We start from the raw sequence: 19,936 nt of genomic DNA, 5'->3' as shown, positions 1-19,936 counted from the left end.
AGCACAGCACACAACCTCAGACCTTGTTCAGTCCATGGCTTGCTGGGTCAACAACAGGTGGGCTCACACCCATTTAGACAGGTGGTTAAGTATAATGATGTTGCTTTGACACTGTGGCAAATCCCAGACGTTGCTGTCCAAAGTGATGGATCCCTCCCGGAACACACGGGGCTGTCATCCGTGGATGATGGAGATCAGCATGTGGCACACGGCAGTAGTCTGTCAACTGTTTAGCTGGCACACCTGGTGACATTTTCGACTGCCACAACCCTGGTGGTGGGTCATGTGTGTGACACAGGACACATATGCACTACCAAAATGAATCAACACCGTGATGACACCCTTGAATGCCACACTGCAGTTTTTTCCCCCATAAAAAAACACACCAGTGATTATCAGGCAAATTTAGTACCATAAATGTAAATATGTTTCAGTTATCTTTGTATGTGTAAGTTTAAAAATTTCAAATATTCAAGTGGGCTTATGTCAACAGTGTACGTCTGTTTACGTTCATTGATTATTAAGGATTCAGTTGATTGACAGGAACTACACTATCCACTGCTTACATCCTGCAACTACATTGACATGACAAAGAGTATGCTCACAAAGACACAAACCAGGGTCTTCTGTTCACACATATCTCTGAGCAGTGAAGTGTGAAGCAACACCAATTCAGATCATCGCGCCTGAGATTGGACTGGACTGACAGGCCATCACTCAAGAGACCTCTGTTGTGTGTGTTAGTGGGCACAGCTTCCTCGGGTAGTAAATTAGTTACTGTATTAGCGAGCAGGCACAGTATTTATCAGACTATGGGTCCTTTTTTGTTTATCTTTTCTGACAATGCATAAACATAAACATAACGTGGTGACTCACTCTATACTCATTTTTCAACTTCATGTCATCCAAATGTACTTGTTGTTCTACCATCACTCTGCTTGTGATACTTTTTGGTTTTAAAACAGCATGTTTGCATAAAGCAGGTCAGGTTTTTTTGGTATATGCTTCTGCCTTTCATGGCAGAGGACACGGGCTCAATCCCTGACCAGGGCTTCATCAGGAAGGGCATCCATCATAAAAATTAAGCCAGTTTTTTTTAGTTTTTTTTATGTGTGCTATGGAGCATTCAGAAACAAATGATTCACATTTAGAGAGGATGCTCAATGGAGACTGGATAATAAAACATTACCATTTTCAGACCTGCAACACATTAGGATTACCATATATTTTTTTGTTGGGTCAGAACTGCCCCTCAATATGCAGTGTGACAATTTCAGACTTGACATAGTCAATTATGTACATCAGTTATACTTGCGATAAAAAAAAAAAAAATTGCTACTGTTGGAAAATAAACTAAGCATCAGCATTTCTGCTGTAATAACTTTTATTACAGTACCGCATGCATGGCTTACTGAGCAAGTGTGTACCGTAACATATGAAATGGCCAGCTCAGAGCCCACACACCAGGATTCCGCCATAATAAGGTGCATTATTTTTTTTACAGCCATGCCAGCAATCCTGCTAAGTAAATGGGGGCGGTTAAGGCAGAAGTGTATTGATTTGCACATTGCATGGCGACATTAAAGATTAGCTTAATTTTACTGTTAGTTAAAATAGTTCATCTCACACTGGAATGGGCTTTTACAAGCTATATCTGTACAGTATATATATATATATACATATATATATATTAGGGCGGTCAAAAATAGCGCGTTAACGGTGGTAACTAATATAGTTCATTAATGACATACAATTTTTTTGCGTAATTAACGCACACGCATCATGACAAGCCACGGCTCTCTGTTATGACGACAGACGGCGCCACAGTGTTGCTCCCGACAGAGTCACAGTGTCTTACGCTCTTTTATAACTTTATTCTTACCTGAACACATCAACAGCAGTGCCATTCCAACACCATATACTGTATGTATCTCCTACTCCAAACAAACACGTCTCTGATCCATTCATTGCAACAACACTGTCACGAGACAGACCGCAAGATGCATTTACTGACACTCCGAAAATTCACAACAACGTCTTTATTATGCGTGTATGGGTGGTCTAAATAAACAGAAATGCAATGAAAATCAGTAAGTGAACATTCTTATCACTCACGTTGTAACTCTTAATGAGAAAGTACAATTTGCTGCATTTAAGTGTGCTCGGAAATCCCATAAAATTCACTCAAAACATGTGAATGCATGTGAAGCGCTGCGAACACATACAAATATATTTAATATATTTATCTTTCTTTCAGTAAAATACAGTCAAATGGGCATATTTCAGACATGGTAATGGTAATTGTTTCATTAATTTTGAACATGCATACAAGTTACATTGGAATACATCACATAGTACAATTCACAGTTCTACAAAAAGGAATAGGAAGAAGCAAAGTTTATTTAATCCTACCCCCCCATCCATTTCTTCCCTGGCCAATAGCACTGATTAAAAATAAACTGAGAGATGTATAACGACTCCATGTGATCGGTATCGGACGATTTCAGTCCTGGATGATCGGTGTCGGCAGCTTAAAACCCTGATCGCAATGTAAGTTCTCACTCTCATGCTGTAAATGACTCCTAACCATAATTCATCACTGTGTTTTGCTGGATCATATCACTTAAATGTGCTCTCTCTTCTATTGTTTACTCATCACTTCTTATGGATGTCTGTATCACAAGATAAAAAATATTAGACAGCGGAATGGACAAGCGGTCAATGATATTCCTGCCAGAGAGACACTCAGCACATCGGCCAGACAGCCGCCATTCTGTTCTGTAACATGAGAGCATCTCTTAAGCCTGCTTCCCCGAAATACACTTGTATCCATCAAAAATTGCCCAAGCCACTGAAGCGAAGCTCGGCCGTGACAGGGCCCGAGCCGATCTGCAGCTGATCCCCTCTGCGTCGCTGCTCTGTACTTTGTGTAGATGGGACTCTCCTCCATGACTACATAGCCAACTAAGCTGTAATAGCGCCCCTAAGCACCATGCGTAGAAGCTGTCTATCCAAGCGGAGGAGCATTTATTATAGAGCTGAAACAGTTGACTGAAGGACAGCTCATGCTTGTTTTTTTACCATTTACATACCTCAAATTGGGTATTTTGGGGAGAAGAACACTAATCTATTGAGTAAAACTAAAACTTGTGGTCTCCAATATGACTTAAGTTAAACAGAAATGACAATGCTGAAAGAAGTTGACACTGAACTGAGATTTTAAAATTCCACCAAGATTATACATTGTCTTTCTCGGCATGAATAACAATATCGATATTAAAAGCATCACTAAAGCATGTATCCTGCAGTATACTCGTCTTTTCCTCTCACATTCTTCGTCTCTGAACACAACCTTTTTAGGCAGAAATGTCTCAAAAAAGATGAAAAAAAGCAAAAAAGCTGAGCTGAGTCAATCCCATAATGCGGGCTGAGCTGAGATCTTCTAAGGTACGTTGAAGTCTGCTGACGTCTCTCATAACCTTATCCATGTCTGCAGTTTATCTTATTGGAAAAAGTGTTGAGAAAAGCTACAGAATACAAAGAATTACTTATTTGATGCTTGCTAAGCTTGCAAGATTTGCTTAGTTCTTATGTGACGTCCCACATGGTGATAAACTCCGCAGCTTATTACAACGTTTGAGGGATTTTCCCCGAAAATTTCAGTTAGAATTTTCAGTTGCAGAAAGCTGCAATCTCATGGGTATTTGACTTTACATTGCATTATTCATTTCTGATGCTGCAGCTGGCAGTGTCATTGCCAATACCTTCTGGGGTCGCCATTTTTTTACAAGCTTAAAGTACCTTCTTAGTAACATTGGTAACATTGAAACTGTAGCCTGGAGAAGCAGTCTAAAAAATACACCCTTAACAACTTGTCGGTGTGAACTCACAATTTAATTCTGAACCAGAAAAACTAAATTATGAATCATATTGGTTGGTGGTGTCAACATTTCAGCTTTTTACCATTGTGCCTTTTGCTTTATTTTTGTATTGTATTGTATTGTACTTTATTAATCCCACAGCAGGCAAATTCACTTGTTACAGCATCAAGCAAGATACGCAAGTAAAGAATACATAGTGACATAGTGAATACAACATGGTTCAGGTGGTTCAGGTGTTGTAGAGCCTGACAGTGGTCGGTATGAAGGACCTGCGGAACCTCTCCTCCTTACACCTTTTGCTGTTTTTGCTGCAGTGTGCCTCAGGCCACCAATACTTTGGGAACTAGGCTCAGGAGTGGGGCTAGCAGGGTACATGACCGTAGAGTGGCGAAGTGTACGAGTGTGTTCAGCTGTGAAAAAATACGTGCCTGTTGGGCACTCTACCAGAGGGGAGGGCACTGATGTGGTGATGCATTTATTTTCCCAAATATTTGCGAGTTGAACCGGCTAAGTCCCAAAAATCAACTGATCGCGATTGACGGGTTGGTGACCCCTGGCTTACAGTGAGTCTGGCTAGATTCAGACTGTTTACACTTGCATTTCGGTACTCTGGTTTGGATCACAGCACTTTAAATCACACATTTTGGACTTGGTTCAATTAGATTTCTCACTGTCTAAATAGAATCTCTTTCTGCTGAGTGGCAGTCGCTGCCTATTTTGTATGGTGGTATTTTTACCAGCTGAGATGTCACAAAGAGCTTTTCAAATGTTATATTTTAAGAACTTCCTGGAGTTCCTCCATTCCACATGCCCACACATGGATGGATGTATGCTGCAAAGAGACAACAGGTCCATTGCTTATGCCAATTTAGACTTTGTTTAACAGGGCTAAACCTGACAAATGTGAACACAGCTTATACCATGGAGTGGTAAAGTTGGTGTAATTTCTCGTCAGTGGCAGAGGGCATTAAATAATTTAGCGGTAGAAGATTAAAATATGTGATGGACACAAAGAGAAATGATTTTGAAGGACTTTTAAAACAGAACATATAAGCTAGCTCATGAAGAGCTGAGTTAAATTAGAAATTATTCCGATCCAGACTCTCTTTTGCCTACCACAGCACATTTTCTCTAGTTGTCCCACATCTAGTTTCAACCCTGGGGTGTCTCAACAACATCTAAATGACACTAACAATCCACAAAACAAGCTGCTGTGGCACTAATGTGACATACAGCGCTCTTCTCAGGTCAGTGGCTCTGACTTCTAGACTTCATGTTGCATGAAACCTCATCTAAAAGCACACGGGAACTAACGCACAAACAAGGATGTCAGCATAAAAGTGAATGCAATCATCCTGATCTCTGAAGACCAAACAAGACAAACACATACGGTGGCACGCTTAGCCCGTACAAATACACACACCGGGGCTCTAAAAGATGAGTGTGTGTTCATTATTTATCATGGTTAATATCTATGATGGATTGCCAGCAGAGATAACAAGGATAAAACTGCTGACTGATGGCTATTCCACCTCCCTACACATACATTAAACACACACTAAATGTAACATCCTCGTCTTGACACACACATAAGCACACACACTGTAGCTGCAAGACCTGTACGCACTGCAGGTGGGGTTCGGCTCTTTGTGTGTGCTTTCTGTGTCATTTTGTGACATATTGCTACTAAAGATAATAGGACTATAGCGCTGACTAAATCAAATTGAGCTGTCACACGCTGTTGGGTTTATGCATAAAAGCACAAATCATTGTTTTATGTTCTTTTTCTAACGTGGAACTGAAAATGTTGCTGACACTATAAAAATATCCATGCTTTGACAGACGTAATAATCACAAAGACTCACCTGCTGTGTATTTTTGTTTTCATTTTTGTTGATATAGAGCACATTTACAAGTGTTTGTTGTTGAATCCCCATTTTTAGAAAGTAAATATTGAGGGACACTAATGTTCAGTTTAATCAGTAGTGACATTTTACAAATAGTCTGAGAAAGTTAGAGAGACTGAACTGTTTTGATTGTCAATAGGTATCCTATTTAAGATATTATATTACGTTTTAAAATAAAGCAACATATGCTTGACGATTCTGACTTACTGTATATACCTTTTACATGTTTACACTAATGTATTTGCATTCAACCAATGCATTGTTTATACAGTAATCCCTTGTTTATGGCGGTTAATTGGTTTTGGACTGACCATGTTAAGTGACATTCCACAAAGTAGGATTCTTTATTTATAAATCAAATACTTTTGTAGTTAAGGCATAAAAAAACCTGTTTACGACCTTCTAAATACGTTTTTTTTTAATAATATTAGAGCCTAAAATTAACTTACATGTGCATATTTTTGACTAATAGACCATATTCAACCACAAAACAGCCTGATTTATTAATTAATATATTTTTTTAAAAGTGTGATAGAGTGAAGCGCGAACATGCACATGTCTAGTGTTGCATTATGCCACAGTTCTGCACTGATAGTATCGTCCGGAGAGAATATTTCCGTGTGAACTCGCATTGCTACAGAAAATGTAATTCTCATTTGAGTATAGTAGGTGCGTGCCTGTCTATGTGTATGCAGCTGGTTGCATGTGGAGCAATTAAAGCAATTAAAGTGTGTCAGCACTCTAAGTCTGATGGATATGTGACATTAACCTGTGTGCGTGTGTGTGTGTGTGTGTTACAGGGGGACAGTGCACTCCACAACGGACTCTCCCATTACCTGATGTCAGCACTGTTACTGACAAAATGAGAAAAGTGTGCGTGTGCGTGCGTGTGTGTGTGTGTGTGTGTGTGTAAGCGTACAATAAACTCCACTGTGCAGGTGTGAACAGCTATAATGATGGTGAGTGGAAGAGGAGCTGAGGAAAGCAGGTTTCAGAGCTTAAACTGCCTTCAACAGCACATACCTGTACATGCTTACTCACATCTGAGTACAATACTAAGTCGAATGCCTCTAAGGCAACACACATGAATGGTCGATTCCTTCAGCAAATCTCATTAGACCAGCTAAAAAAAGAGAGTTTGACGATCATGATAAAGCAGTATCGGACGTACAAAAATACATACAACCAAAGATAACGATAAAGGCTCATTTTGAAGGGAATCCCCACTCACAGTGACAGGTTTTCACTGCTGCGCCGTGCTGGGATTGGAACACCAATATAAATGAAGTCTTCAAGGTTTAACACTCCTAATGCACAAAATAATCATCAAACTTACTTATTTACACAGGGGGCTGCACGGTGGCCCAATGGTTTGCATGTTGGCCACACAGTCAGGAAGACCTGTGTGAGAATCTCTGTGTGGAGTTTGCATGTTCTCCCCGTGCGTGTGTGGGTTTTCTGTGGGCACTAAGGTTTCCTCCCACATTCCAAAAAGGTTTAAATGGCCACAATGTGAATGGTTGTTTGCTTATATGTGCCCTGCGATTGACTGGCGACCAGTCCAGGGTGTACCCCGCCTCTCGCCCGAAGTCAGACTGGAACGGCTCCAGCATACGTTGAGTTGCAGCAAACATACAGTCATGATTAGACCAACCTTGTTTCTTCAGTTTATTGATCCATTTTAATGCCTGGTAAACTAAAGGTACATTTGTTTGGACAAATATAATAATGCAAACAAATATAGCTCATAAGAGTTTAATTTAAGAGCTGATATCTGGCAACTATCAGGGTTTTCTTGATAATAACCAAAATCACTTAAGTTCTTACACAATAGCTAATAGGATTGCACTGCCAAAATACACTCCTGGTCAAACTCTTAAGACCAGCTGAAAAATTGCTAGAATTTGCATTTTGCACATTTGGATCTTAATGAGGTTTTAAGTAGAGCTACAATATGCAAAAGCAAGAAGGGGGAGTGAGACAAAAAACATTTGGAACTTGTAATTGAAACAAACAAACAAAAAAACTGAGATAGGTTGTTTACCTGATGAAAAGTTTAAGACCACAGGCTATAAAAGTTCAAAGATTTTATTTTCTGTCAGGCATTCACACTGTCATGCCCTCCTGATGGCTAAAGCTAAAGCTTTTTCTAAGAAAACATGGTTAGATTGTCAAGCTGCACAAGCAAGGGCTCTCGCAGCGTGCCATTGCTGCTGAGGTTTGGAGCAGTAAGACAGTCATTTTACATTTTTTGAAAGATCTTGAGCATTATGGAACAAAAAAGTCAAGTGGTAGACCCAAAAAAATCACACCTGCGCTGAGCCGGAGGTTCCGATTGGCTGTCCATCAAGACACAGGGCGGTCTTTGACCCAAATTGAGGCCCTTAGTGATGCCAACTGCAGCGTAATAGAAGCGTAAGAGAAGGGTTTAATAAACAAAAAAGAAATTCAAAAACCTCGTCTCCTTCAACGCCACAGAACTGCCCGTTTAGACTTTGCCAGAGAGCATCAAACATGGGACATTAAAAGGTGGAAAAAAGTTGTATTCTCTGATGAGAAAAAATGTGACCTTGACGGTCCAGATGGTTTCCAACGTTACTGACATGACAAGGAGATCCCACCTGAGATGTTTTCTACCCGGCACAGTGGAGGGGGGTTCATCATGGTCTGGGGTGCTTTTTCATTCAGTGGAACACTGGAGCTTCAGGTGGTGCAGGGTCGTCAAACAGCGGAAGATGTTGCAGCGGGCATCCCTCATGACTGAGGGCCCTCGTCTGTGTGGTAACAGCTGGCTTTTTCAACAGGACAACACTGCAGTTCACAATGCTCGCTTGACCAAGGACTTCTTCAGGGAGAATAACATCACTCTTTTGGACCATCCTGCATGTTCCCCTGTTTTAAATCCCATAGAGAACATTTGGGGATGGATGGCAAGGGAAGTTTATAAAAATGGCCATCAGTTTCAGACAGTTGATGCCCTTCGTGAAGCCATCTTCACCATTTGGAGCAATGTTCCCACCAGCCTCCTGGAAACACTCGCATCATGTCTCACTCCCCCTTCTTGCTTTTGCATATTGTAGCTCTACTTAAAACCTCATTAAGATCCAAATGTGCAAAATGCAAATTCTAGCAATTTTTCAGCTGGTCTTAAGATTTTGATCAGGTCTGTATTTAACTCTTATGAGCTATTTTAGTTGTCAGTGTTATATTTGTCCAAACAAAAATACCTTTAGTTGTGTCAGGCATTAAATTGAACAAGAAACAAGGGTGGTCTCATGACTGTACAAAAAAAACTATATCAAACATAAAGATTCAAAGTACTGTGAAACACACAAAATGCTGCTGACAGAATGACTATAAATCCAATGTACCACTAATTTGCATGAAGCTGTGTAGACTTGTGGCATTTTATGGAGCAAAGGCAGTAATATGTCTTGTGCCAACTATGCTAACAATCACACAGGAGCAGCATGTTGGCTGATGTGCAGGAAAACACTTGAAGGTTGAGTTGGCAAACACAATCCAGTCAGCAGAATGCTGTGGCACATGTCCACCGCAGACCACACGTTTTGATGTGGCCTTGAGCAGTGAGCGAAACACGATGAGACCGCTGACACTCACACAGCCACTTGTCAAACGTCAGACTCTGCCTTCCTGTGCTTGCAGATCAGCCACTCACTTCCACTCCATCAGGAAGGAAAACAGATCAGCTCGTCTCGTCCTTGACGAGCCCAGAGGCAGGGGACGGGTGGGAGAAGCTAACCGTGGAGGATGGGACACCATTTTAAAACACACACACACATGCACATACACACACAAACACAGTCCATGCTTCACTTAGCATCCCCTTCTCCCCTCTCCACTGAGACCTCAGATTATATTTGCCAAAGGACTTAAGCTACTCTTGGCAAGTGTTTTGAGAAAATGTACACAAATCTGGTCAGCATGAGTGACTACAGCAGCTGCGACAGCAAAGTTCATCCTGGTCGCTAATTGAGATCATGTACCTTACGGCCTTTCAGCTGAGGGAAATTCAAATTGTCAGTTGAAAAAGGAGCAGAAGTTGATGCTCCACTAAAGATTCCGAGAGCTTCAGCCCCTCTCCTTGTAGTAATCTAATTTTGTATAACATTTGTATTTAGGGTTCAGTAACTTGCATTTATACCCATAAGAAAACAGTCAAACAGAACAGAGCAAATTAATTCCTCGAGACCAGTGCAGGGGAGACGTTCAGTGTGTGTTTTGTTCCCACTAACGTTTGGTCTCTACTTGCTATCTCACAGACTCCAGTTGAATTCCATTTTAGAATCTTTACTTTGAAATACTGTAAGACTGAACACACAGAAATAAAGCATGCCAATTATGACTTACATGAGAAAAATATACATTTTTCTGTGACAATCAACAAACAAAATGCATTTGAACAAATGTGCTAGCTCGATGCTAATTTACATTGGAAATACACGCCTATATTCACCTTTACACGTGTACTATCCAATATAGTAGACATAATAAGAGTAAACAAGCCATTTAAGACATAAGTAAGACTCATGCTTGTGTGTGTTGCTACAAATATGTTCCGGAGGGGAGCCCAGTGGCTGGCGGACAGGAAGTGATGTCGGGGGGTTCAGAGTTGAGTTTCAGGTTGGCATGGGTTACGGCTGCAACAGTAGCACGTGTTTTATTAGGAATCATTGTGCAATCAAATGGGGCCCGGCTGGGCACAGCCCGAACAGACAACATGGGTACCCACGGCAATGAGCTCACCACCCATGGGAGAGGCCAAAGGCGTTGGATGCAGAGTGATCTGGGTGGCTGCCGAAAGCGGGGACCTTTGCGGTCCGATCCTCGGCTGCAGAAGCTAGCTCTTGACATGTCGAATGTCACTTCTCTGGTGGGGAAGGAGCCTGAGCTGGTGCGTGAGGTGGAGAAGTAGATATAGTTGGACTCACCTCGGGCTGGACATTATTTCACTCTGGTGTTGCCGGCAGTGAAAGGTGACAGGCAGGGGTGGCAATTCTTGAGTTTAACCCGGTGAACGAGAGGATAGTTTTCCTCCGAATTCTGGTAAGGGCACAAGTCCTGACTGTTGTTTGTGCTTATGCGCCAAACAGCAGTTCAGCTGCCCGTTTTGGAGTCCCTAGAGGGATTACTGGAGAGTGCTCCCTTGGGGGATTCCCTTGTTCTGCTGGGGGACTTCAACGCTAACGCTGGCAGCGACAGTCAGACCTGGAGAGGCGTGATTGGGCCGGGCCCCACTGCTCTGAACCTGAGCGGTGTTTTGTTATTGGACTTCTGTGCTCGTCACAGATTGTCCATAACGAACACCATGTTCAAGTGTAAGGGTGTCCACATGTGCGCTTGGCACCAGGACACTCTGGGCACCTGGCAGACCCAAACATATTGTGAGGGTCAACTGGGAACGTCTGGCAGAGTCCCCTGTCAGGAGTTTCAACTCTCACTTCAGGGAGAGCTTCTACCATGTTCAGAGGGAAGCAGCGGACATTGAGTTCGAGTGTACCATGTTCCGTACCTCTATTATTGAGGCGGTGATTGGCACTGTGGCCGTAAGATGGTCGATGCCTGTCGTGGCGGTAATCCCAGAACCCTTTGGTGGACATCAGTGGTGAAGGATGCCGTCAAGATGAAGAAGGAGTCCTATCGGGCCCATGGGACTCCGGACGCAGATGACATGTACCGGCAGGCCAAGCGGTGTCCGGCTCTGGCGGTCGCAATGTGAGTGCGGCGAGTGTGTGGTGAAGCTAGTCGCTAGCCGGTGTGGCAAGGTGTCGATACCCCAGTAACGTAATTTGATCAACGTAACAATGTTGATAATAATAATAACAATGTCACTGTAGCTTGGTTAATATGCATGTCGCATTATATGTAAAGTGTTGTTGGTGCTTTTTGAATTTTTTTTCAAAAGGCTTTATAAGCAGAATAAGCGTTTTCCATTACGTGCATTCTTAGCTGCCTCACAGAAAAGAGTACATAAGGATTGTGAATGATTGGCAAAATTCCAGTGCAGTTTTCCTTTAAGGCCCTGGTTGCTGTGGGGGTGTCGTGTTTGACACAACTCTGTAGCATTATGTGGACATCGGGGCAAGTGTCTCTGGATTGGCAGGTGGTGGTCCCCCTTTTAGGGTGTGTCCCAACTTTGAAAAAGCATTCAACCATATTCCTTGAAGAATTCTGTGAAGAGTACTCCAGGAGTATGGGGTACTGGACCACCTACTTCAGGCGTTCGCTCCCTGTATCATCAGTGTAAGAGTTTGGTCCACATTGCTGGCAATGCTGATCGAGTAAATTTTCAAACAGCTAAAATTATGCATAAAGCAAACAATAACCTGCTACCTAAAACTGGCATACAATTCTTCTCAACTAGAGAGGAGAAATATGACCTCAGGGAAAAATTAACCTGAAAACATTTATGCGCGAGAACCACGCTAAAAACCTTCAGCATTTCACTTTGTGGAATCAAATTATGGAACTGACTGAGTAAGGAACTTAAATTTTGCACTAAAATGACAGATTTCAAGAAAAGGTACAAGCAGTTGATGTTTACAAAGTACAAGGAAGAAGAGTCCTGAACCACTGCTTACATCCAATGAAAAGTCCGGTAACACTTACTACTAACTCTTCATTCTTCATGAGCACATTGTAGTCAACTATGTTTCTGTCAACTATTAACCCTTACATCGGTTATTATATATTTATTATATATTTATTATTATTTATTATGACTGTTATATAAATTATTTAGCTTTTATTTTACCACATGGTTATATTGATTTATGTATTTTAACTAGCAAAGAGTACATTGGAATACAGGAAGTGAAGAAATGTATTGCAATTAATGTGAAACAGATGGGACGTAGGATCAATTAAACTTTGTCTCTTCCTACTCCTTTTTGGACATGTAGAACTGTGAGCTGTGCTATGTGATGTAATCCAATATAACTTTTATGCATGTTCAAAATAAATAAAACCATTACTAATTAGTCTGACCCGTTTCCAGTGAGGGTTGGACTCCGCCAAGGCTGGTCATTGTCACAGATTCTGCTCTCTGCATCGGTCCTATGTGGTGAAGAGGGAGCTGAGCCAAAAACAAAGCTCTCAATTCATTGGTCGGTCTACGTTCCTACCCTCACCTATGGTCATGAGCTTTGGGTAGTGACCGAAAGGACAAGATCGCGGGTGCAAGTGGCCAAAGTATGCTTTCTCTGTAGTGTGGCTGGGCTCTCCCTTAGAGATACAGTAAGGTGAGAAGTTCTGTCATCCGGGAGAAACTCGGGGTAGAACCATTCCTCTTCCGCGTTGAGAAGAGCCAGACGAGGTGGCTCGGGCATCTGGTCAGGATGCCTCCTGGACGCCTCCCTAGGTGTCTCACGTCTCACCAGTAGGAGGCCTCAGGAAAGACCCAGTACACATTGGAGAGACTATGTCTCTCAACTGGCCTGGGAACGTCTCAGGATCTGCTGGGAGGAGCTGGACGAAGTGGCCGGGAGAGGGAAGTCTGCGCTTCCCTGCTTAGGCTGCTGCCCCAACGCAACCTCAGATAAGTGGTAGAAGATGGATGGTTGGATGGTCCCGGCAATCAAGTCTGGCGATTGTGTGTCTCACCAAACATAAATAGATTTATTTATATTATGAAATGTGTCGGTTATCATATGGACGGAGCAACAATTCCTCTTCAGTCATTCAGTGGCATGGCCAATTTACGTGTAAATGTGTGCATGCATGCAATCGTTTCATGCCCTGGCCCGCCTCTTTGTGCCAAAGTTGGGGAAATGCACTGAACTTGTTGATGGTAATGGTGAGAAGATCTTTCAGATGGTAAACTAGGTTCTGTTTTAATAGAAATGTCGTGAAACGGATGGACTGGTTGGTTCAGCCAAGGTGATGTGGTCATCCTACATTTTTCAGTGAGATTTCAAACAGATTAAATTTGGTCATGTAAAATTTAAGGCTATCCAATGTCAAGTCACTCGCCCATAGAGATAGGGGCTGAATTTTACTTTTTAGGATATGGCAATATTAATTATTTACAGTATCCTTACATGCAAAATTTAGAGACCAAAAATGTTTTTATCTGTTTGATTCCTTCAAGCCATTTGTTATGTAGTCTTGTATAAATGTCTTTGCTGCTTGTAATTTTGTATTAATGTTTAAGTCTCTGAGAATACTTATTTGTATATTATAAATATTTCATATTTACATTTGTGAATTTCTTTTGGACATGAATAAAGTATATATCTATCTACATTCTCATTCATCCAGGACAATGTATTATCAGGGCATTGAATCGATTGCAACTGGACTGTTTACATTGTTTTAGAAGATGTTGCATCTAAATCTTTGAGACCACTCCATTTTATTTCAGCTTTCAGCATCAGTTTAATCATGAGCAAGGGGAGATTGGCCATCAGGAGTTTTACCAGTGGGCCGACCAAAAATGTATTTATCGCTGCGCCTTACTGTTATACTATATAAAATGGAAATTGATACAGGCCAGGCACTAGGACCAAGCGGAAAACGGCTGCTCAAGTTGAACACCGCCGACAAGCTCATCGATCGGCTCTTTCCATATCTTGCTAACATGTGATTGGCCATCCCCACTTAGGCTTAGACGTTCTCCATGGTGTTTTGCTGGTTGGCCAGGAGTCGTGTTCATTTCACTTTGTAAGTTGTTAACATGTTGGCCATTTGTTCTGCCTGGGTCATGTCAACTATACTGATTTTAATATTGGCGGTTTTATTTACATGAATAATTGAATCTGTGTGTGCACGTGTGTTTGGTGGGGAAAACTGAATTATCACTGTAAATGGTTCAGAATGCTTGCTTGCTGTCGATGAACTTTACTTGACATAATAGATAGCAATCATGGTTACAATAACTACATCTCGTCATCTAAAGTATTCGAAAACAATAAGCATACTATACTGATTCAATGATGAATCACTAATGAGTTGCTTTTATCAAAGGATGCCACATGGCACATGTCCAAGCTTACAAGTCACATGTTGCAAAACCTTTGATATGTTTTAAACATGTACATCAAATATTTTTACACTTTGTAATAATTTCTACCTATAATGACATCCCCCAATCATGTCACCTGCAGAGTTCAAGTGCTTAAAGTGCCAACATGCACCCCTTTTAGTGCCCACAGTTCAGTTTGCATCATGAAGAACACTGCTGTAACAACTTAAACAATATGCATGCCTTACATATGTTTTCAATCAGTGTTTATGGATTTATTGTCCTTTCAACAGTTTCCCATGATACATTTAATGATTAAAACACTACTTGTTACAATAACAACATAAAATAAGATGGTTATATTATTCTTTTCCATACTTGAGGCAACTACTTCTGGTTGCATGCAGATTCATTTTTTTAATGTAATTTTTTATGTAATCTTAATCTTTTAATGTAATCAGAACTATTTAACACAATTTGTTACATTTCAGGCCTGGATTTGTGATCTCCTGTGGTCAGGATCTCACCAGAGACCCCAGCAGTCCAGTGAGCCCACCGATAAATGATTTCACTCTCATTTATTTAGTCACGGCTGCAGGATATAGAGGGATATTGTTTAGTATAGTGGTGTTGTTAAGGGATTGTGTGTTTGTTCATCATTGGGACGAGTTGGGATTGTAGCGGGCCGGTCTGGACCAAAAAATCCAGGTCCAGATTTTTGTCCTAGTCCACCCCTGGTGAGGATGAATTGAAATTGTGGAACGTTGCGCCACAAAGTCGAAAAGAAAAGACACCAACCAGGAAATAAGCAGTATGAATGGTAGGTGACAGCTGCAATTAACATAGCTCGTAAGAGTCAAACAGGAAGACAAACACAAATTGGAGAATGGATGAGGCTAAGCTGGTGCTGAATAGCTGTAGGAACGATTCACATACAGTACATGGTTATACTCCCTCACTCATTCTGTCGCTCAAAGACAGGTTGCGTTCATCCCACAGCACCTTCCACCATCATTTTCTGCCAAAACTGTCTCTTTGAAACCAAATCTCTTTCTGGTCTGCCTTTTCATTGAGAAATAAGGCAAAGCCAAACAAAACAAAGAGCTCCAGCAATTTACCGCTGCCAGTCAGACATCCGCTTAAATGGTGGCGGTGATGAAAAAAGTGTCGACCCACAGCTGAAATGTATTTATTTTTAGATTTTAGGACATCTGAGTACGCACTGAAAGGGTTCCAGTCCAGGCAAATGTATTTAAGATTCTTTTATGTTGTCATACCACAATGTAGAGTCGTCCCTTGTTTATAGCGGTTCCAGACCCCACCTCAATAACTGAATTGAACCTCCTTAAGATCCAACAGTGAACTATGTAAATTCCTGCATTTGTTCAACTGGTCTTAAAATTTGATCTGAGTACACATAATAATGCATGTATTTTAAATATAATAGTAGAAAATACAAAGAAAGGTTTAACTGTGAAGACTTTGAGCTCGTCAATGAATTTATTTTCTGTCGCTTATAATGATCAGGATCATGTGTGAGTTGGAGCCTATTCCAGCTGACTTTGGGCAAGAGGCAGGGTCCATCCTGGACCAGTCACCAGTCAACCACAGGGCACATACGATACAGATAAGTGTAAAAATGAGTAATCCAGCCATCCGTTTTGTACACCGCTTGTCGTCATTGAGGTTGCCAGCGATCCCAAAAGAATAAGGTGTGTGCCACCGAGGTGCGTGCCGTATTTCTGAGTGACTTTCAAGCTTGAGCAGGAGGGGAAGGACAAGGAAAAAATGCAATGAGAAATTTGAGTTGCAAAATTTCCGCAATTTGGGTCAACGCTTGCCATTAAGAGGTGATGGTGAGTCCCGAAGCCAATCCAGTTGAGAACCAATTTAGAGGCTCCAATGAACCTAAATGGAGTGTGTGCAAGGTCTAGGCTGAGATTCAAACCCATAAACTTTATTAATCAACCTTTATGAACTTCCGTTTTAAAAAAAATTACTCAGATGTGAAAAATCTGACCTAATATTAAACAATTAAGGATATTAGGGAACCCTGTGTGCCTTACCTCGTTCGTTCACACTGTGCAGGCGTGTGACAGTAAACCCAAACAAACATGTCTGCCATTTGGAATTGATGTGATATGTGACAGTCATGTAAAGTTTGCATCCTGCAACAACACATGCCACAAAAAACATATAACATGGCTAGCACGTTAAATAGCTTCAATTTAATACGGCATTTGAATAACAAACACTTGACGGAGTATGGTGAGTTTTGGGGCACACGGTGTGGTGCAGCCACAACAACACTCGCCCGTATGAGCGTGACAGTCAGGAGGATAAGCAAATAACCCCAAAAAACAACTGAATTTGCATTTTGAAGCTCTTCTTAGAACGGTGGAAAAATGTTAATTCTTGCAATTTTGGCAGATGGTCTTAAAATTGTGATCAGGAGTACATATGCAGTCGTAAAACAGTATACATAACCTGTATGGTTAATTATGTTATGTATGTTTTGATTATGTTTCATTATGATATAACCGTTTTGTGTTTTGTGTGTTTTGGATATATTGTTATGTATACTTCTGTGATGATGATCAAAGGGAATTCTTTTACGTTTTGTACTTTAATGTATTTATTTAATGCACTATTTCTTTCACATTCTCTTGTTTTTCTCTCCTCTTGCCTTTATGACTCGTCTTTTCCATACTGTTAGCCTATGAAATATCCTCTGCTCTTTTTATACTTTGTGCTGGCAGCCTTCCCGCAGGCATATATATTTTTAACTGCATCCCACCTCCCCTTTATTTTTTTACGGCTCCTCTTATATTCTCTTCTATATATTGAAACATAAGCCTCTCATTTGCATATTAGCAATCAAAGTTCAGACTTCGGCGCCTTGAGGTGATATGGTGTATTGGTTGTTAGGTTGCTGTAACCGCTGCATGACACGCTTATGGAGTCGAACTTGAAAGGAGTTGTTAGTGTGAAATTTGACTCTGAATCTTTTGACCAGATTACCTACTTAGCTTCAGTGGCTGTTTTTGGGATGTTGGGCAGCGATTCGAACGCTCCATCTCCTGACTGTGAGGCCAACATGCTAATCACTTGTCCAGCATGCGGTCAAAATACAGTAAGCCATAGTCATAATAATTACTGTGTTTTTAAACACGCCCTTAACTTTAATGATGAATGCACAGTAAAAGTCCTGTTGCAGGTGTGTGTGCCATTTTTAACATTAACTGCCGTAGAAGTGTAAAAATAAGACAAGTATTAATGTAATGTGTATACTGTATATGCCATAAAAGGCTCTTCCTATAGTAATTGATGATGGTCAGTTGCTATCTAGCTAGCTTGGTCCTTCTGATAAGGAATAAGTTTCACAAAAGCCAAAAAAAAGCAAAGCCCATTCTACTGATGCTGGCTGCCCAGAGTTATAGACGCTGATGGACGCTGAGACCTGAGAGGTTTTTGTTAGACTTTTCAGGCTTGGCACACCACCATAAACTCCCACTTATCGTTGCTGAAAAGCTGCGGTCATCATTCTCGGTTTCCCCCCTTTCTTTTACGTGAACAACCTTTAAAAGCACCTCTTACGCTGTAGCTTTTCCAACTCCCACAAGAGCACTTGAACCGCATAACATCTTACCGGTGTGAAATTCATGACTTTGAGTATCCAGATGGTCAGCGCCAGGTTGACAATCATAGTGACGAGGAGGAGGAGGATGAAGAAGTACAAGCATCTTTTCCTCCAGCCGTAGATTCCCACTGCGGGGTACACCTGGGCTCCGCACACCGACGCCCCTCGATGGTGAAGGGAGTTGGGCTGTGCTGCCAGGATGTACTGCTCCTGAGTCATCTGAAACAAAGACAAATGTTGTTTTTTGAATATGCTGTTATACATTGGTGGTCTCTCTTTAAGCACAGTTCATGGAATGATTGTAGAACAACTTTTTGGAACTACAGTATGCCATTAAGATAATGAATACTGATTTTAGACGTATCCATTTAACATCATGACAGCTGATATCTTGTTTGTGGCCCAGACAGTGACAAAATGCATAGGCAAGGAGAGGAGGCCCATGATGGATGGAGAGGATATTAAATAGAGACAACTGGACTGAACAAATTGTGCAATAGAGAGAACGCTTGCATGTGGCAACCACAAACATACAGCACACAAAGTTAGATGTGTAGTAGTTGAGTATTACTGAGTCCTCACAGGAACACCTCAGGTTCAGTTCTGTATGCTTGCTTCTGTGGGTTCCCTCCGGGTACTCAAGCTTCCACTCACAGTCAAAAAAATGCATGCTCGGTTCATTAAAGACCCTAAATTGGATGGACTTCTTGAGTACACATAATTACGTTACACTGTTTTGTCCCTGAACAGCATAAGCAGTAGAAAATGAATAAATACATGTTCTGACATGACACCTCGACTTTCTACACCACTTTACTTTTCCTTTAGGTTACCTGACTGCATGTCTTCATTTTCCTTGTCTGGCAAAAGACTGGTCCGAGTGCCTTGACAAGAAAAGTGCCAGAACAAGAGCCCATCCATCCATTTATCCATCCATTCTAGATGTTTGAGCTGGAACCTATTTCAGTTGACTTCGGGTGAGACTTAGGGTACACCCTGGACTGGTCACAGTCAATCCAAGTGCACATATAGTCAAACAACCATTCACACTCACAATCCTGCATCACTGAGTCCATGCTAGTGGTGGGTTAGGGTTAGGTCAAATGATTGAGAAACCAAGAATGTTACGAGGGTTGGATGAGTCAGTTAAGGTTTCCTTTTCTGCATTTTGTTAAGTTACAAATTAAGTTGGTCCAAATTCCCACTGTGCTACTTTGTTATGTGTCTTGAAATTAAAAGCATGATTCCATCCATCCATCCATTTTCTATGCCGCTTCTCCTCTTGAGGGTCGCGGGAGTATGCTGCCAGCTGACTTCGGGCGACAGGCGGGGTACACCCTGGACTGGTCGCCAGCCAATCGCAGGGCACATATAGACAAACAACCATTCACACTCACATTCATACCTATGGACAATTTAGAGTCGCCAATTAACCTAACATGATGAAACATGATTCCTTCTTTAAAAATTGAATTTTTGCAGTTACAGCATAGAAAACCTTTAATACGGGTTTTACGATTATTGC

General features: G+C 41.4%; 1 protein-coding gene across 3 annotated transcripts in view; it reads right to left on the bottom strand.

Moving 5' to 3' along the window:
• Positions 1-19,936, bottom strand: part of LOC129182587 (zeta-sarcoglycan) — a 372,011-nt gene that overhangs the window by 133,024 nt on the left and 219,051 nt on the right. For all 3 annotated transcript variants that reach the window (XM_054778927.1, XM_054778926.1, XM_054778928.1), the window contains one exon: positions 18,421-18,630. In XM_054778927.1, coding sequence (XP_054634902.1) covers positions 18,421-18,630 — 210 coding nt within the window. The remainder of the gene's footprint in view (positions 1-18,420; positions 18,631-19,936) is intronic.

Source organism: Dunckerocampus dactyliophorus, chromosome 6, assembly GCF_027744805.1.
Source record: "Dunckerocampus dactyliophorus isolate RoL2022-P2 chromosome 6, RoL_Ddac_1.1, whole genome shotgun sequence".
Classification (NCBI taxonomy): domain Eukaryota; kingdom Metazoa; phylum Chordata; class Actinopteri; order Syngnathiformes; family Syngnathidae; genus Dunckerocampus; species Dunckerocampus dactyliophorus.
Note: the sequence above shows the minus strand (reverse complement) of the source record. Positions and strands in the feature narration are given on the sequence as shown.